Source organism: Schistocerca americana, chromosome 8, assembly GCF_021461395.2.
Source record: "Schistocerca americana isolate TAMUIC-IGC-003095 chromosome 8, iqSchAmer2.1, whole genome shotgun sequence".
NCBI classification, from domain to species: domain Eukaryota; kingdom Metazoa; phylum Arthropoda; class Insecta; order Orthoptera; family Acrididae; genus Schistocerca; species Schistocerca americana.
In genome coordinates this window covers 133,544,887-133,564,830 of record NC_060126.1, presented here as the reverse complement: position 1 = coordinate 133,564,830, position 19,944 = coordinate 133,544,887, and the positions used below count along the sequence as shown (strand labels likewise).

Below are 19,944 nucleotides of genomic sequence, written 5' to 3'. Positions count from 1 at the left end.
ACAAGTGTAATGTGCTGCGAATACATAGAAAGCAAGATCCCATATCATTTAGCTACAATATAGCATGTCAGCAACTGGAAGCAGTTAATTCCATAAATTATCTGGGAGTACGCATTAGGAGTGATTTAAAATGGAATTATCATATAAAGTTGATCGTCGGTAAAGCAGATGCCAGATTGAGATTCATTGGAAGAATCCTAAGGAAATGCAGTCCGAAAACAAAGGAAGTAGGTTACAATACGATTGTTCGCCCACTGCTTGAATACTGCTCAGCAGTGTGGGATCCGTACCATATAGGGTTGATAGAAGATATAGAGAAGATCCAATGGAGAGCAGCGCGCTTTGTTACAGGATCATTTAGTAATCGCAAAAGCGTTACGGAGATGATAGATAAACTCCAGAGGAAGACTCTGCAGGAGAGACGCTCAGTAGCTCGGCACAGGCTTTTGTTGAAGTTTCGAGAACATACCTTCACTGAGGAGTCAAGCAGTATATCGCTCCCTCGTACGTATATCTCGCGAAGAGACCATGAGGATAAAATCAGAGAGATTAGAGCCCACACAGAGGCATACTGACAATCCTTCTTTCCAAGAACAATACGAGACTGGAATAGAAGGGAGAACCGATAGAGGTACTCAAGGTACCCTCTGCCACACACCGTCAGGTGGCTTGCGGAGTATGGATGCAGATGTAGATGTAGATGTAGAACCCTACCCTACCAAAATCCAAAAATTAACATATGTTATAGAGACAGTTGCAAATATGACATTGTTTTAATTTATGTTTGAATTTATGGATTTTTACAGAATCCAACCTGATGCCAATAGGAAACTTGTTGAAAACTTCTGCTTTTGAAAAAAGCATTGTGTTTATCATCAATCTTTTGAGAACTAAGATAAAACTTCTCAGCCTAGCACAGGGAGATGTTGATATCAATAACTTTTTTTTCTGTTCTCAACTGTTACTTGATCTGCAATATAATTTTGCTTTGACAGTGTTTTGAGGTAGCTGTGCGCATTTCACTGGAATACCAAGATGCTGAATATTCTTTGTTTTTAGACTGTTAATTCCCAACCAATGAATTCAAAATCAGTAACCATTTGTAAGAAATATGCTAATTTATTCTGAACATCTGAGAATTCAGTAGCTCAGTTCAAATACGGCCACACTTCTCTTGAAGATGATACTCGTCAATGTTGTCCCAAAACTGCAACCACGTGTGTAAGTATCAACAAGGTGCAATATAGTATTGGATGATCAAGGATCAACACTGTGTCAACTACCTGGAACATCATAAAAGGTATCTGTACATTTTTCATGAAGAATTCATTACAAGAAACCTTTAAGAAAACAAATAATGGAAAATTTGGGGTGAAATAACAACAATGAAATAGGGCAGATTGATACTCTCGACACAGAGGAAGAACTGAGTGGCAAACACACACATTTGAAGTACATTTCAAGGTAGACTAAGCTAATGAACAAAGAGTCCTTCCTCAGACATAGAAAACAACAACAAAACTACACACACACACACACACACACACACACACACACACACACACACACAAATATTCAAACGTGCACAACTCATACTCACATGGCCATTGCGTTCTGTGTGTGCTGAGACCGGAACACAGTTATAAATGATCTCGACCAGTGTGGATAGTGGGGGTACAGAAGAAGCTTGGGATGGGAAGGGGAGGGATATCAGGATAACTGCAGCATTAGTAGTCTGTGCTTGGGGGAGGGACTGGGGGGTGGGGGAGAGGAAGGATTGTAGGAGGGGTTAGCAGGCAGTGTGAGACAAAAGTGGGAGCAGCAGAGGGGACAGAGGCAAGTGGGGACAGGGACTGACAAAGATTGTGCCCAGAGGATTATGGGAACAAAGAATATATTGTAGGCAGAGTTCCCATCTGGACAATACAGAAAAGCTAGATAGCAAAGGCTGTGCAGCAGTCATTGAAGTCAAGCACACTCCCACAGGTAGCACTACGTATTCTTCGCTCATCCCTACCCTGCTAGCCCGGTCACTTCCTGCCTCACACCATATCTGCATTCCCACTACCCACCCCAGCTGGGATCGCTGCTCACCGCTTTTGGGCCTCAGTGCCTGGAGTATGTGTGTGTCATTTGTGCATGTATGAATGTATGTGTGTGGCTTTTTATGTCGAGAAAAGACTTTGTCTGATAGCTTACTCTACTTTTGAATGCCTTTTTACAAGCTTTAAAAATTATGTGGTATTTAAATTTCACCACAGTGCTAGAACAGTTAAACTGTATAAAATAAAAATAATAGCTGGCAGATACCACTACAGTGTTGTGGAGCATCAGGATGAAAATTCATTTGAGACACCCAAACTATAACAGAAGAAAATTTGCTCACAAAAGTTCTTTTGAAACGGAAAACATGAGGGAATATTAGTATAATGGATTAAAATATCCCTCCTATTCACTAGATTTAGCATCCACTGATTTCAACATGAGAAACTTGTGGCTTGAAATCATTTTGTGATACAATAGTTGTAGATGAGTAATTTGCAGACCTTTCAGAATTGCACATCAAAGACAGAATCTACACATTGGAAAAATACCCGACAAGTGTGATGCCGTAAGATAGGACTCCAAAATATAGTTCTGCTTATTAAAATTTTATTCATAAATATAATATATGTTACTGGAGATAGTGGAAGAACTAATTCAATAAAGCTCCGTACTACATTATAGTGTGTTAAATAGTGGTATCTGTGGCCAAAATATAATGAGCATCTTTCGAATGGTGATCACTGTTACAATGATTCAAAAGTACTGCATTCCACATTAGCCATCTTTTGCCCACGAAAAAATAATTTGAGAAGAAATAAATTCAGCTAAAACTGTGCTTGGAACAAGAAGAAATATATCTGTCATTCACAGGCAGACATTTAACAAGGGAGTCAATAATCACATCCCATGAACCAATAACTTGCTATACATTTCTTTCATTACTTTCCAAATTCCACAAAGTCTCTCCTGTGAAAATGTGGACAACATATTATCATGGAGAATTAAGAATTAGCTATAACTTCGACATCAAATCTTCTTTACTATTTGCAAAATACATGTGGTCTGGTTCAGTGTGAGAGACTACCAGCAAGTTGAAGCTTTCACTCAGCCCTCGAGGTGTGTTTATAGGACTTGAATGGCAGAGTCCTGCCTGTAACAGACAGGTATTTGGGGTTTAGTCCCAACTTGTTCACAATTTCAACTTGTGACATTTATTATTCGCACAGGATATACTCTGTAAAAAGTAAAATAATTCCATCTTGAGATTAAGTTCACAACAACTTACAGGGAACAACTTACAGGGACAGCAGTGTTGAATAAAAACACACACAAAAACTAAAAATTATTTTTTTATTATTTAGCTTGGAAAACCATTGTAATTATTTGCCAGAAGACAATGAGAGTGACAGTGATCTAAACTTCACAGAATTTCAACACGGGCTTACATCTGCCCAAGAAGATTTCATCAGCAGTATACATTGGAAACTCTACATTCACATGTTTTAATTCCATTTCAAGGATGGAACATTCAAACTTAAGGCATAAAAATCTTCACTTTGATTTCAATAATCTATTCATTGCTCGGAGCTAGTTTGCAAGGGAAAATTTTTTATGTTACAATACTAATAATACATAACACTTGCCTGCATGAGCTCAAATGAATTAATTTCATATTAGCATCAAAGTATTAACGAGAGAGATTCTAACTAGTTCTGACATTTTAATGCTACTCATCTCGGCATTTGCCCTTTGTCAAAAGCACTTACAACAGAATACCTGTTTCTCTGTAAGCCCTGAAGATTGAATGCATTCTCTCCATATCTGAACCTATGCCTTTCTTACCAAATTCCATTACCTTTGAGACATAGCAAGCCAAGTGTCCTTAACCATCTACTATGTTCCTTCCTTCCAAAAACAGCCAATTTTTTTCCAGACTTATTATATCTTTGATAGAACCACGAAAGTAATATGTTGTATGGATATAATGCCAACCCATAATTAAGCCAAATTCTGCTCAAATTCATTAATCATTACATTCTTTTGGTTACTCTGAATCCATTAGTATATACAGTTTGCCTAAAGACCATGTTAATTGCAAAATATTAGTTTTGTTATAATTGTTCATATATGAACATATACAAGTTTACTGCCATCCAGATAAAGCTGATGAAAAAGATGCAGAAATAAATACGGTATTGATACGATCATCAATGAAAATATGTTAACACCACCCGTGCTCAATTAATTCCCAAGTACTTAACACCTTTAGGTAAAAATTTGTTACCGACAAAGAACTGCATAATTATGCAAACTAACCAAAGTAATTCTACATCTACATCTACATCCATACTCTGCAAGCCACCTGACGGTGTGTGGCGGAGGGTACCTTGAGTACCTTTACCGGTTCTCCCTTCTGTTCCAGTCTCGTATTGTTCATGGAAAAATTCAATAAAATTATCACTGCAGCTGGAAATTCATATTTAAGCAAATCTCTATCCACTATTCAATTACTCAGAAATGTATACCTTTAATTGTAAATTATGAAAATCTAACATACAAGAATACATAAATTCAGTTTAAAATATTGTATATAAGAAGCAGGACAGTTTTAGACCAGTCTGCGGTGAGTTTTGAAAGGAGCTAGGTCTATGTCTGCTAATAAGAGGAAATGTACTGCATTGCAAGTTGGGGAAATGTAACGTGTTTTATCCGAAGTTCCATGTCTGGGAGTTTGCCCAATGATTCAGTGATTGTTTTTCATGATCGACTGTGAACTCATAATTATTTTCATTGAATGTATAAATCTTCCAATAATGGCTAGTGCGCACTGTAACAGTAATCATCAGGCTATAGACAATATTTTTTCCAAATGAAATTTACTGCACACATCTTGTTTGTACTGATATGATTATTTGATCTGAAGGACAGTGTGTTATATGTTTCCTTGCCGCACATTAATACTTGTGTTTAATTACATTATGGTTAGGGTATTGCACTCAAACAATATTGCATTGATTTATTGTTCTATCAGTTCTTGGTACAATATTTTATACACTGTGAATGAAACACACACAACAGTGGTGTAATATTCTACAATATTTATTATTTGTTTCGTAAACTGGTTTTTGTCTGTTATGGCAGCATCACGTACAAAGATAAGTGGTACAGTGAAATTTTATGGGATCAAAGATATTAAACTAGTGCATCTACAGAGTATCTCCATTTCCAGAGATGAAAAATGTTAATATCAGAATTAGGAATAAAACAAGAATGGTTATTTCAGTGTAAATGTGATGTCAGATAATTTAACTAACATAAAATATGAGTCACTTTAACTAATGAACTATAGACAAATTACAACAATTGTTCACAGAAGAAAGTAACTCAACAATTAACTTTGGTGACATATTCCAAAGATGTGGCTGAACAAAATAATCTGTCTCTAATAGCTTCTGAATTACAAACAGGTAACAAACAATAATGATGTTAAGCAGGTGAGTGAAACAGTTGTGATTACACTAAGTACACTTTTTTAAAACAGTGAGAGAAATTATAGTAACTGAAATAATGAAAATGAGACATGTGAGTAAGACAGATAATTTACAGCATGACCTGAATGGAATTATGAGTCGTATCTGCAGTTAGAAGTGGTGAGGAAGGGAACTGTGTCTGGTCATTCAGTATTAAGCTTGGGCTCTTGGACATATGTTTATTAATTTCCATTATTTCAAGATAAGTCTGCCCCTGGTTGCTGTGTGGTCAGTGCAACAGAATGTCATGCCTAACAGCCCGGGTTCGATTCCCAGATGGGTCGGAGATTTTCTCCACTCAGGGACTGGGTTCAAATGGTTCAAATGGCTCTGAGCACTATGGGACTCAACTTCTGTGGTCATAAGTCCCCTAGAACTTAGAACTACTTAAACCTAACTAACCTAAGGACATCACACACATCCATGCCCGAGGCAGGATTCGAACCTGCGACCGTAGCGGTCGTGCGGTTCCAGACTGTAGCGCCTTTAACCGCTCGGCCACTCCGGCCGGCTCAGGGACTGGGTGTTGTGTTGTCCTTATCATCATCATTTCATCCTCATCAACACATAAGCCGTCCAAGTGGCATCAACTCGAAAGACTTATCACAATCACAAGTAATTTTATACATTCCATTCTTTTCAAAAGCTGGAATGCTGTGTTTACCATTGGACAAAAAGTGTCCAACAGGGTTGGGCACATAAAATGATGCTTTTACGTTCCTGTATTTATGATCTCTGGCTACATCCAGTGAGACTTTTCCTAAATTGTGCACCATTAATTGTGTTCCTGTAGTGGGTCAAGAATATGGTAAAGAAGAGAGTACATCTGTTGTTTCTGGTTTTTGTGCATTATGGAGTTGACTAAGCTAGGAGGATAGCCACGTTTGATACTGTTAAGTTTGAATGTGTTTAATTCCATTTGGAAGTTGTCTTCACTCACAGGAATGGATGTTAGATGATGTATCATTGAATGTTTATGGGTCACTGGGGGTTGAGAATTGGCCAGCATTAGCATATATGTCGTGGTAAGTTTACTATAAAACTTGAACATACCACTACAGCCACCGTTGTCTATGGTTAGATCCATGTAATTTACACAATTACCCCAAACTCCATTGTTAGTTTTATACTGTTTTGTTTAGGATTTAGCTGCTTGTGGAATTTTAGAAGTTGTAGTGTGGTAACTGTCCATAAGCACAACACAGAATCAATCTACACAAACCAGTATCCAACCTAGGAAGAGAGTGGATTATTTTCCAAGAACTGTGTTTCAAAATTGTCCATGAAAACTTCAGTAAGGACTGGACTGAGGGGAGAACCCATAGCTAGACCATCCAACTACACTACTGGCCATTAAAATTGCTACACCACGAAGATGACGTGCTAAAGAAGCGAAATTTAACCGACAGGAAGAAGATGCTGTGATATGCAAATGAGTAGCTTTTCAGAGCATTCACACAAGGTTGGCACCAGTGACAACACCTACAACATGCTGACATGAGGAAAGTTTCCAACTGATTTCTCATACACAAACAGCAGTTGACCGGCATTGCCTGGGGAAACGTTGTTGTGATGCCTCGTCTAAGGAGGGGAAATGCATGCCATCACGTTTCCGACTTTGATAAAGGTCGGATTGTAGCGTATCGTGATTACGGTTTATCATATCGCGACACTGCTGCTTGCGTTGGTCGAGACCCAATGACTGTTACCAGAATATGGAATTGGTGGGTTCAGGAGGGTAACACGGAATGCCGTGCTGGATCCCAACGGCCTCGTATCACTAGCAGTCGAGATGACAGGTATCTTATCTGCATGGCTGTAACGGATCGTGCAGCCACGTCTCAACCCCTCAGTCAACAGATGGGGATGTTTGCAAGACAACAACCATCTGCACAAACAGTTCGATGATGTATGCAGCAGCATGGACTATCAGCTTGGAGACCATGGCTGCGGTTACCCTTGACGCTGCATCACAGACAGGAGTGCCTGCGATGATGTACTCAATGACGAACCTGGGTGAACGAATGGCAAAACGTCCAGGTTCTGTTTACAGCATCATGATGGTCACATCAGTGTTTGGCTACATTGCAGTGAACACACATTGGAAGAGTGTATTCATCATCGCCATACTAGCATATCACCTGGCATGATGGTGTGGGGTGCCATTGGTTACACCTCTCGGTCACCTCTTGTTCGCATTGACGGCACTTTCAACAGTGGACGTTACATTTCAGATGTGTTACGACCCGTGGCTCTACCCTTCATTCGATCCCTGCGAAACCCTACATTTCAGCAGGATAATGCACGACCACATGTTGCAGGTCCTGTACGGGCCTTTCTGGATACAGAAAATGTTCGACTGCTGCCCTGGCCAGCACATTCTCCAGATCACTCACCAATTGAAAACGTCTGGTCAATGGTGGCCGAGCAACTGGTTCATCACAATACGCTAGTCACTACTCTTGATGAACTGTGGTATCGTGTTGAAGCTGCATGGGCAGCTGTACCTGTGCACGCCATCCAAGCTCTGTTTGACTCAATGCCCAGTTGTATCACGGCCGTTATTACAGCCAGAAGTGGTGGTTCTGGGTACTGATTTCTCAGGATCTATGCACCCAAATTGCGTGAAAATGTAATCTCATGTCAGTTCTAGTATAATATAGTTGTCCAATGAATAGCCGTTTATCATCTACATTTCTTCTTGGTGCAGCAATTTTAATGGCCAGTAGTGTATTTGTACATCTTGTGATTGAAATGGAAATAATATCGTGTTAGACAAGTTTGTGTAGCTAACCTTATATCATCTGTGACAACTGGGTTAACTCTTCACTTTAGATAAGTCTTTGAGAATGTTTAGTGAATAAGTTGCTAACATCAAAAGAAACTATCTTGGCACTAGGTGGAATTTGCATGTCTTTCCAGTTGTTTGTTAAGTCAACTGAATTCCTCAAGCAACTAAATTCTAAACACAACATTATAAAATTCAAAATGGAGTTTGGGGGTAATGGCATAAATTATTTAGATCTAACCACAGACATTAATGACCATATTCATACTTTCAAGAGTTATAGAAAACTTATCACCACAGGCATAGTAATACCGACCAATTCTCAACACCCAGTGAACCATAAACATACTGTCTTTCATTCAAATCACCTAACGTCCATCCCTGTGAGTGAAGATAACTTCCAAATGGAATTAAATGCATCCAAATAAATAGTATCAAACATGGCTACACTCTTACCTTAGTTGACTCCATACTTCACAAAAAGCAAAAACAACTCTGCTTTACCATGTTCTTGACCCACCACCTCAAGAACACAATGAAAGGTGCACAATTTAGGAAAACTCTCACTGGATGTGTAGCCAGAGAGCATAAATCCAGGAATGTAAAAACATCATTTTATGTGCACAACACTATTGGACACTTTTTGTCCAATAGTAAAGACAGCATTCCAGCTTTGGAGAAGAATGGAATGTATAAAATTACTTGTAATTGTTATAAGTTATACGTAGGTCTATCTGGCAGGGCAATATGTTCCCACTTGAAGGAACTCCATGGAAGTTGGAAACTTAAAAGGGGATTCTTATTTGCAGACCACCTGCTTAAAAGAAGACCATAGTTATAAGATGAAACATTAAGTATTACATCACATCTACAAAGGAATGAAGATGAACTACCTTCGAATTAATAAACATATGTCCATCAGCCCAAGCTTAATACTGAATGACCAGACACAGTTCCCTTACTGACCACTTCTAACTACAGACACTACTCACAATACCATTCAGGACATGTTGTAAATTACCTGTCTTACCCATATGTCTCATTTTCATTATTTCAGTTACTATAATCTCTCTCTTTGTTTTATAAAAATTTACTTTGTATAATCACAGCTCCTTCACTTAACTGCCTAATATCACTACTGTACCTTATCTGTTTGTAATTCAGGAGCCATTAAGGACATGTTTATTTTGTTCAGCCACATTCTTTATATAAGTCACTAAAGTTTATTGTTCAATTATTTTCTTCTATGAACAACTGCTGTAATTTGTCTACAGTTCATTAGTTCATGTGAACATATTTTATCTTAGTTAAATAATCTGACATCACATTTTATCGTAGAACATAAAATGAAGCACAATATGTGTTTACTCATTTATCTGTGCATAATTAAAGTAAATAAGACTCGAACCGATCTTAAACAGTAGTTCATTCAGCATCCAACTGCAAGGAAACTGTCTGAACTACAATTTTGATGAGGACTACATTGTTAACAGTAGACTGTTCCCACCACCAACTTTTCAGCCAGTTCTTACAGAAGTGCTGCTACCAAGGAAAACTGTGCAGAGAAATCGGGTAAGCTACTCTATCATGTGACCTACTCATAGTAAATCCAAAAATGCAGAGGTGGCCATAATTTTCTGCTTGGAAGCTCAAAACTATTTCAGTTATGTTGTGCTTAATAAATGTACTAAAAATGATTTACAAAACATACCAAGCAATCATCAGTGCACTCACAGCATACGAGAAATTCTGGGTCAGTTTCGATGTATGTACCATTTGTAGGTACATGCTTGGTGACATATGTAATGTCATCTGGCTTTCTTGAATCAACTGTATTAATACACGGGACAGGAACAGCCTCTACACCATTAGAGATATCCTATAGCAAAGACAAAGATCATTGTGATTTGTTAATAACAGTAAAAGCAAATACTTTCTGAAAAAATAAAATGAATGTCAATATAATTATATGAATCTGTCACTAGATTTGTCACACTGTTACAACTGGCACAGTAATAAGAAGGAGATAATTTTTGTATCATCATATTTTTGCCAACAAAAGTATATTAGTATGGAAGAAAGACATACATTGTCAAAGAAAACATGTTTTGAATCAAGAAATTCTTCAGGACTAGATCAACTCATAGGAATGTAATTAACAATTTCTAGTAAATCACTGTATGTTTTCCCAAATGTTTCCTTAGATTGTGGCCACAAGATTCAAGAATAATTCACAATTACAACACGGTTCAATTATACAAATGTACAAAGTTAAATGTTTGTATAATCAACACTAAATAAACAGATTTTATGCTCAGTAGATATGCACAGAGAATAATATAATCCTTCAATTAGGCTTCTTGGAGGTCAAAGCACAACCCGAGCCTTTCTTCCTTTGATTCTGAGCTCCCTGACCCACATACCATGTGATCCATTGTCATTAAACACTTTTTATTACGAATAGGTCACAACACTACTGTTTGATGAATGTTACTCTTTACTTGCAGTGCTGCATTTCTAGTAATTTGAGACAAAAGTATAAAGCAGCTCCAAACCCCCCCCCCCCCCCCCCCTCCACCCAGAAGCACCACCAATATCTTTTCCTCTAAAAGCAGCTCCCATTCATTGTTATATTTCCAGCAAAGGTGTATAGTAACAACAACCTAGGTTTGCAGTTTTTGGAAGCTACTTTTTTGGTTTATACAGGCCTACATATGGTATGCAAGATAAGCACCCACTAGTAGCAACTGCAGGCTTCTCACTGTTCAGGCTATTTCATTAAATGGAGACTGTCACCTGTGAGACAATCTTCTCAGAGCTTTGTCCCTGCTTCACTTAACATTTTTAAAAAGAAGTATGTGAAGTACGGCTTCACAGTATATGTTTGGCCCTAGCAACACATCATACCTCAAATTAAATCACACTTTTCTGTTACTTGCCACATCGTTTCTCCTCTGTGCCTCTCTCTCTCACTTCATTTCAGCTATTGTTTTTCCACTCCCATAGCATTTTTTGCTTTCTGTTTTTATATCTCTTCTACATTATGATCCTTTACCGTCTTTCTTTCACCCTTGGCTGGCCTCCCACTAACATTAATTACTTCTTTTCTTTTATACCTACAGCTGCCCATTTTTATGTTAGTTATATATTAATTTTCAAATTTTCAGACTATTCTTCCCTAATCTCTGTCTTTTCAACAACATTCTCTACAACCTCTCAGATTTTAAAATCTGATCTGTTGTTGGTATTGGCTATAGATTTCATTCTACTATTCTGTCCTGCTGTCTATTTCTTAGCTCAGAGTGCTTGGTAATTATCCTGTTTCCTGTATACTCTTGATTCCTTGAACCTTTGATTTTCTTTTGTAAAACAAATTAGCCCTGTGAATCTGGAAAGGAAGTTCATTGTGCTCATTATTTTTCTTGTAAACGTTTAAATAAACAGTTACTGTCATAACAAAACTGCTCATTGAGCATTTCATTTGCTGTATAAAAAATTCCATGTTCCATCATCCCGACACAAACTGTTTGATTACAAAAGTAGTTACCAACACAAACAATTACCTGCCTAAGATTTTTATAGATGTCTCAATGTTTTCACTTTACTATCACATCAACATGATGAATAATTGAGGTATATGTGACTGAGTACAAACACAGACTGGGAAAGGAAATCAGCCATGTTCTTTTCAAATGAACCATGTCAGCATTTGCTTTAAGCAATTTAAAGAAACCATAGAAAAACTAAATCTGAATGGATGGACTGGGAATTGTATCTTGATCCTCCAAAATGCAAGTCTATTGTCTTAAAAACTATGCCACTTTACTCAGAAAAACTGTGAGGGTTTGGTTAAACTGGCTTCAACACATTTATTGCATATATGTAAATCAGTAACTAAACTACAACAAAGTCTCAAAAATGGGCATGGGCTACAAACATTTTACAGACCTCATACTACATGCAAGATCTTAGTTCATGTATGTCCAGGTAATAAATAGACACTTTTATAAGGCCACATAATTATAGCATAATCAAAAATTAATACTTTCAACAATATTATGAAAAGAATAGACTTCTACTCACCAAAGAGGAGGCGTTGAGACATACATGCACAATGAAAAGATTGCTAAATGTTTAAGCTTTCAGACAAAAAAGTCCTCCTTCAGAAACAGAAAACACACACACACACACACACACACACACACATTCAAACAAGCACAACTGACACACACATGGCCACTATGGCCCAACTGCGGACTGTGACTGTATATAACCAGAGCAGCAATCTGGTATGGGTGGTGGGCATAAGAGGGAGAGATAGCATGGTATGGGAGGAGAACTGTGCTACTTGTGAGAGGGTGCAGGAATGTGGTGGGGATGTTCTAGGGCTGCTGGCTGCAAAGTCAGGAGGCTGTGTGGGGGGAATGGGGGAAAGGGATAGCAATAAAGGGAGACGGAAGAGGAGTGAAGTAGAAAAGGCTGTATGTGCACTGGCGGAACAGAAGGTGTGTGTAGTGCTGGAGTGGGACACGGAAGGGACTATGTAATTGGAGGACAGGGATTAGCAAAGGCTGAGGCCAGGGGGGTGAGGGGAACGAAGGACATGTTGCAGAGAGAGTTCCCACCTGCATAACAGACATATGTCTGCTTGTGTCTGTATATGTGCGGATGGATATGTGTATGTGTGTGTGTGTGTGTGTGTGTGTGTGTGTGTGTGTGTGTGTGCTACCTGTCCTTTTTCCCCCCTAAGGTAAGTCTTTCCGCTCCCGGGATTGGAATGACACCTTACCCTCTCCCTTAAAACCCACATCCTTTCATCTTTCCCTCTTCTTCCCTCTTTCCTAATGAAGTAACTGTGGGTTGCGAAAGCTTGCATTTTGTGTGTGTGTGTTTGTGTTTGTTAGTGTCTCTATCAACATACCAGTGCTTTCGTTTGGTAAGTAGCATTTTATTTGTTTTTAGATATATTTCCCTAATGTGGAATGTTTCCCTCCATTATATTCATTACTATGAAACTTTTCGTAAAATTTAAAAAGCCCAAATGGTTTGTTTATAATACCAAGATTTCCATTTTCAATTGTTCTCAATAAAAAAATTAATCTATGATTCAGCACACTATAAATCTGATTTTATTGTTGCCTTACTACAGTACATAAACAATGTTAACCCTTTGACTGCTATGCACAACACTAGCGGTCACGTCTTGTGTGCTGCATTGTCGCGGTGCTCGCCATGCACTGTGTGCTGAATACTTCCGGTGCGCTCACCACTTGCAATGCTTACAACAAGCTTGCTGTTTTTCAGTTTTCTATTTTGTTCTGGTCTTTAGTCTGGCTTTGGAAGAAATGGGGGTATTTATTTACAATATTTACACTTCATTTTCAAGTGAGGGGTATTTTTATTATTACGTATATACAAATAAAGATGTGTACAATAGTGACATGATTCTATGCTCTCTCAAAACAGGGTTTAATGGTTTACATTACTGAAATTGTGTGTGATAAGTTTTGTAGCAAGGATCAGCACAAAGAGTTACATTCCATTCCTTACAGCACAATTTAGTTTGTTTCCCGACACCAATTCAAGCAGAGGCTATGCATGTCTTGTACTTTTCCCACTGATCCGGTAAATGTGATGACATGTTTAGTCTTGTAGGGTACTCTTGATGTTTAACACCACTTGCTGCCTTGGTACCAATGTAAAAAGTTGCAAAACTTTCTCTAATTACATTGAGATGAAACTTTTCACAATTCATTTTCATCCCACATTTCTGGTATTAGCAAAAGGCATTGAACATGCAATCAAAACACGTAAATTCATTACACAAACACAAGTGAATAATAGACAACTGATGTTTTAACGAAGAATAGTGTCTCACAGAAAGGTGTGAAACTACAGTTCGGCAGAAATCACAGTAGCGTCGTGTTGTGTCTAAAGCAAATTATTCACACAAGTGCTGTGAAGGTCCGCCAAAAGCACTGATATCGACTTATGTAGTCATGTTCAACATATTGAAACGTCACCTGTTGCGGTTAGAGCAAATGATAAGGTGTGGCGCGAGTCCGCCAGTAACGCTGCAAACAAACAGACCTCTTATTCAGGCACAGCTAAACAATAGGCAAGTGGACGTCTCAGAACTTCTACAGCAGCTGGCAGCACCTAGCACACAGCAGCACTGAACTGCTGTGGCAGTCAGCCGCACCCAAGGCACGGCACGCTCAGACTGCTGTAGCAGTCAGCCACAGTCAAAGGGTTAACGATGAAACTTCCTGGCAGATTAAAACTGCATGCCACACTCTGACTTGAACCCAGAACCTTGCCTTTTTTTGATCTGCCACATACTTTTAATTTGCCAAGGAGTTTCAAAATAATGCAAGCTAAACCGAAAAGTTAAAATTTATTATGGAAATGTCTGAATTTGCTCACTCCATTACTGAAAATATTTCTGTAGTGGTTTTTAATGAAGATGTGTATGAGCTCCATCTTTTCTGTCTCCCACCACAGGATATGAATACATCTGTAGTTAACTGCACATCCACTGCCACAGAGTTGATCAATTTTGGTGGAACTATTCACAATGTAAGGGTTCAGATCATGAGCAAGACAACTACATACCAAAAATTTAATTGGTAATGCAAGCAACCTCACTTCTTTTGTGCTGCAGTACAGTTCTGCAGTGGCCCACCAATGATGAAGTCATTACAGTGAAGAACAAGCTTAGACTGGACAAGAATAGCTAACATAAGTGATTATCATTTTCTAATCAGCTGCTACTTCAAATCATTATCCCCTCAAAATTGGATGTTATTACAACAATTCAAGCTATTGCTAGCTTCTTTCACATTTCAAATTCTCCAGGTCTCCAGGCACCCACTTCATAATTCTGCTCCTACAATTTCTTCCCCTTTATTTTGTCACTGTATTATGTCTGTAGACTAGGCTGTTCCAACACTGCCCCATGGGACAAGAGCACCCATTATCATGCTAGCAATCAGGTGCAAGTTGTGCAGGGTACTCTCTGATTGACCTATTGCATGTTTTCTGTGCACATGTGAGCTGCTTGGCTGCTCCTATCCATGTGCACTCAGCAAAAGCAGTACAATCGGGTAACTGCAGCTCGTCTGCAAGACTGCCCATGCTTCAACTGTTTTCCCATCCCTGCCCAACTGTTCTCAGACCACTTGGCTGCCACAGAAGCTTAAACAGCCTGCTGTAGACCATCCTTACTTTTCTCAACAGCTCAGAGCATTTTCAGGTACCATGACAGGATGAAATTATAAAGTTTTTCCTTGTAGCGTAATTGTAATTTGCCCTTCCCTTCACCCTGCAGACTGAAAAATAAAAATACATCCCAGACAAGCAATTACATGTAATTACTACTACTACTACTACTACTAGGTTTCATAAAAACAACTAGCATCACTTAGGAAATAAGTGCACCATACCTCAATTTTTACGAAGTACTTTTCATTAATTCCTTCAGTGAAGCACCTCACCCAATGGTCAAAATCAAACTGGTCAACAGTTAACTTGGATTTAGTTAACAACAGATATTTATGCAACTCTTCAATATTACGCAATCTGCGTTTGCAAGGAGCTCTATAGTACACAGAGACATAGTCTGAATGTTTCACCTTCTCCCTGTATGAAACAAATAATAATGATAATTTCCTTAAATAAAATTCAACAAAAAAATAAATTTCAATTTTGAACAATTCCTAACTGAAATACCTTATTTGATTGAGTACTTATTCCACAAGGTATGACAGAGAGTTAGAGTTAGAGAGAGAGAGAGAGAGAGAGAGAGAGAGAGAGAGAGAGAGAGAGAGAGAGAGAATAAACAGTTGTATTGCACACATTAATATCTGTTGGAAGGAAAACTGTGAATACCATTAAAGCAGAGAAGCTAAATTACTTTTTTAACAAAAAAAGAAAAAAAGGCTTCTTAACTATTCTTTAACATTTTAAGTAAAAGCAACATCAATGGTAATCCAGTCACAAAAATGGACAAATAAAGGGGCTGCTGTTCACTTGTTGAATTCTTTAACATTCAACCTCCATCCCCTCGAAATGATATTTTAAAGTAACCTCGAAATGATATCTAAAGTAGCCTATTGTATATCTTTTGAATTATTTCCTTATGTGACTGCTTCATGATACAATAATGGTTCATCATTGTCTCTTCTTTTCATAACACTTGTTTGTGCTTCTTCAGTAATGCCTTCCGTTTGGAATGAAGTGTCATTTTCATGGAGTCCTGTGTGTTTCAAAAGTTCCTGATTACTAACAATTAATAAAAGAACTTCTTCCAAATTGTCTTCCAGATGTGAAAAACGATAAACTTCCTCTTAGTGCTGAAATCTTCTCTTTCACTTCCACTTTTCATCTTCAATACTCGGAAATGGTAATGCTTCATCATTAGACAGTTCAATAAATTCTTTCTGTTTACCATTTTCTGTTGAGCATCAGCCAATCAAAAATTCTTTGAATTCCTCAACCTGTTTTGTTTCTGGCATCCAGATCCTGTAACCATGGCCATGTAGAGTGTATACAATAAGAATGCTTATTCTACCCTTCTGGATAATTTTGAATGATGACTTTGTTTGGGTATGTGACTGAAAACTATGCATCCCATCACATGTAAATGTCATACACTAGGCTTTCCTCCTGCTCACAATTCATAAAGCATTTTTCCATCGTTGTGGTTATTTGTAACACGATTTTTTTTTTAAATGTATGTTGAATTGTAAATCATCTCAGCCCAAGAAATATTTGGTAAATCACTTCCTAGCACCTGTGACCTTACCATATCTATTAACATTCTACTGAGACATTCAGATATAGCCATTTGTGGTGGTATATGTTACATACTTCATGGTGAATTCCTTCAGATTCAAAGAACTATGACAATTTGCATGAACAGAATTCTATGCCATTGCCAGTGCAATTCTCTTCAAGTATTACCTGTTTGTTTTTCTGTTTGAATCTTCCATTTCCTAAGTTCTGAAATATTTCATCCTTATTTTTTAAGAAACACACAAATATGTATCTGCCTGTATCATATAAGGTACTCATTAATTACCTATTGCCTCTCAAACCACGAATATCAAAGGTCCCATGAGGTCACTATTAGTCATGCACAGTGCTGGTACGAGCCAACCTAACACGTGTCTAGCGGCCTGGCCCGTACGAGCCATGGCGGCCGCCTGGCCCACTGGGCTGGAAATCTAAGAACAGGCCGCTGGACCACAGGCAGTGAGTTGTCATGGCCTGGTGGCCCATCTCTTCCCCAGCCTGTCGGAATGCACGCAGTGCTTCCTCACTGGTCCAGCATTTTCTTTGCTTCTGCTGTGTTATGGTCATAGACACGACGTCCACCAACATGGTGTAGCAAGCGATATGGTGCATGTACAGGGCTATTACAAATGATTGAAGTGATTTCATAAATTCACTGTAGCTCCATTCATTGACATATGGTCACGACACACTACAGATACGTAGAAAAACTCATACAGTTTTGTTCGGCTGAAGCCGCACTTCAGGTTTCTGCCGCCAGAGCGCTCGAGAGCGCAGTGAGACAAAATGGCGACAGGAGCCGAGAAAGCGTATGTCGTGCTTGAAATGCTCTCACATCAGTCAGTCATAACAGTGCAACGACACTTCAGGACAAAGTTCAACAAAGATCCACCAACTGCTAACTCCATTCGGCGATGGTATGCGCAGTTTAAAGCTTCTGGATGCCTCAGTAAGGGGAAATCAACGGGTCGGCCTGCAGTGAGCGAAGAAATGGTTGAACGTGTGCGGGCAAGTTTCACGCATAGCCCGCAGAAGTCGACGAATAAAGCAAGCAGGGAGCTAAACGTACCATAGGATGGTGCTCCACCGCACTTCCATCACGATACTCGGCATTTCTTAAACAGGAGATTAGAAAACCGATGGATCAGTCGTGGTGGACATCATGATCAGCAATTCATGTCATGGCCTCCACGCTCTCCCGACTTAACCCCATGCGATTTCTTTCTGTGGGGTTATGTGAAAGATTCAGTGTTTAAGCCTCCTCTACCAAGAAACGTGCCAGAACTGCGAGCTCGCATCAACGATGCTTTCGAACTCATTGATGGGGATATGCTGCGCCGAGTGTGGGAGGAACTTGATTATCGGCTTGATGTCTGCCGAATCACTAAAGGGGCACATATCGAACATTTGTGAATGCCTAAAAAAAACTTTTTGAGTTTTTGTATGTGTGTGCAAAGCATTGTGAAAATATCTCAAATAATAAAGATATTGTAGAGCTGTGAAATCGCTTCAATCATTTGTAATAACCCTGTAGTTGTGGGAACAACTGAATGAAAACAATCAATTCAATCATTGCTGGAAAACAATGGACTCATTCATTTGTAATTTTACACATCTGATAAATTATTAATTCATTCTTTTGGCTAAATCCAATCTATGGGTGTAACCCAAAGAACTTGTCTGGTGTAGTCTTGCAAATCGACAGAATTATTCATTCTTTCTTTTCAAGTGAAACCAGTCTGTAGGTTTTCTGTCAGTCGACACATGTATTCATTCTTTCACCTCAAACTATTTTTTAGTGTTTCACGTCATTGAGCTATCCACTGATTCTTCTGAGTGAAACCAGTCTGTAGAACTTTCATTAGTTGAACTAAAGCACTGATATATAACCGGGGTACACAAACCACTGGAGGATAGCCCTACCCTTCAGGAGAATGTGGAGACAGTTCAGGGGGAATGCCAAAGTTAAAATAAGCACTATACATATTCATTTTATTATGTGCTGAATAGATTTATTATCATTTAAGACATATTAATATATTGCTATGGATTAAATTGTTTCAGATGTGATTAACATGGATCATTGAGGGTTCTAATTTGAGCATGAAAGTTCTCTTTGGGATACATGGAGAAAAATGGAACACTGTCAAATGTTAGCAACTCTTTGCATTCCACTTTGCTGAAAAAAAAAATGTGACATCCACTAATTAAAAATAATATGAATCTAGCCTTTAAAAACTTATTCAGCCACTTTTTTTGTGGAAGGTAAACAGATCGTGCAGAAAATTACATTACCGCTATGAACCTACAAATCATACCCATGCACCAGAAACCTGCTTACATTTTATAGCCTTTGAAAAGTAGGAGGTATAGTATTTACCTATGTCTGTGTTTACTTCCTAATACGTAATACTGGGAATGCGGTTCTGCCTTGAGTAAACACAAATTCTTCTTGTTTAACAACCAAACCTGTTTTGGTGAAGTTTCACCATTCTCAGTGTGTTCCCTAGTCATCTTAGCGATGTTTGTGTGGCACACACACACTTGCAGCCCAGATGATACAAGTATTTTGCTCATGTTTGTAATTTTTCATTAATTTTGTTTTTTCTTGCCTGTGTAGTGTGTGTAAAATGTCCTTCCTAATACACACTGTGTCACTATGTATCACATATTCACGCATTTTGAAGTATATTTGGGTGTTATGTTAGAAGTATGCCGGGAAAACATCAGATCGTGTCACATAGATATTTCTCCACAAAACCATCAAAATGAATACTGAACTCA

At 38.5% G+C, this 19,944-nt stretch overlaps 1 protein-coding gene across 1 annotated transcript in view; it reads right to left on the bottom strand.

Annotated features, from left to right (window-relative positions):
- LOC124545625 overlaps positions 1-19,944 on the bottom strand; it is a 409,511-nt gene that overhangs the window by 85,875 nt on the left and 303,692 nt on the right. Inside the window, exons 24-25 of the mRNA XM_047124572.1 lie at positions 15,810-16,005; positions 10,076-10,243 (exon numbers count right to left, since the gene is read on the bottom strand). Coding sequence (XP_046980528.1) covers positions 10,076-10,243; positions 15,810-16,005 — 364 coding nt within the window. The remainder of the gene's footprint in view (positions 1-10,075; positions 10,244-15,809; positions 16,006-19,944) is intronic.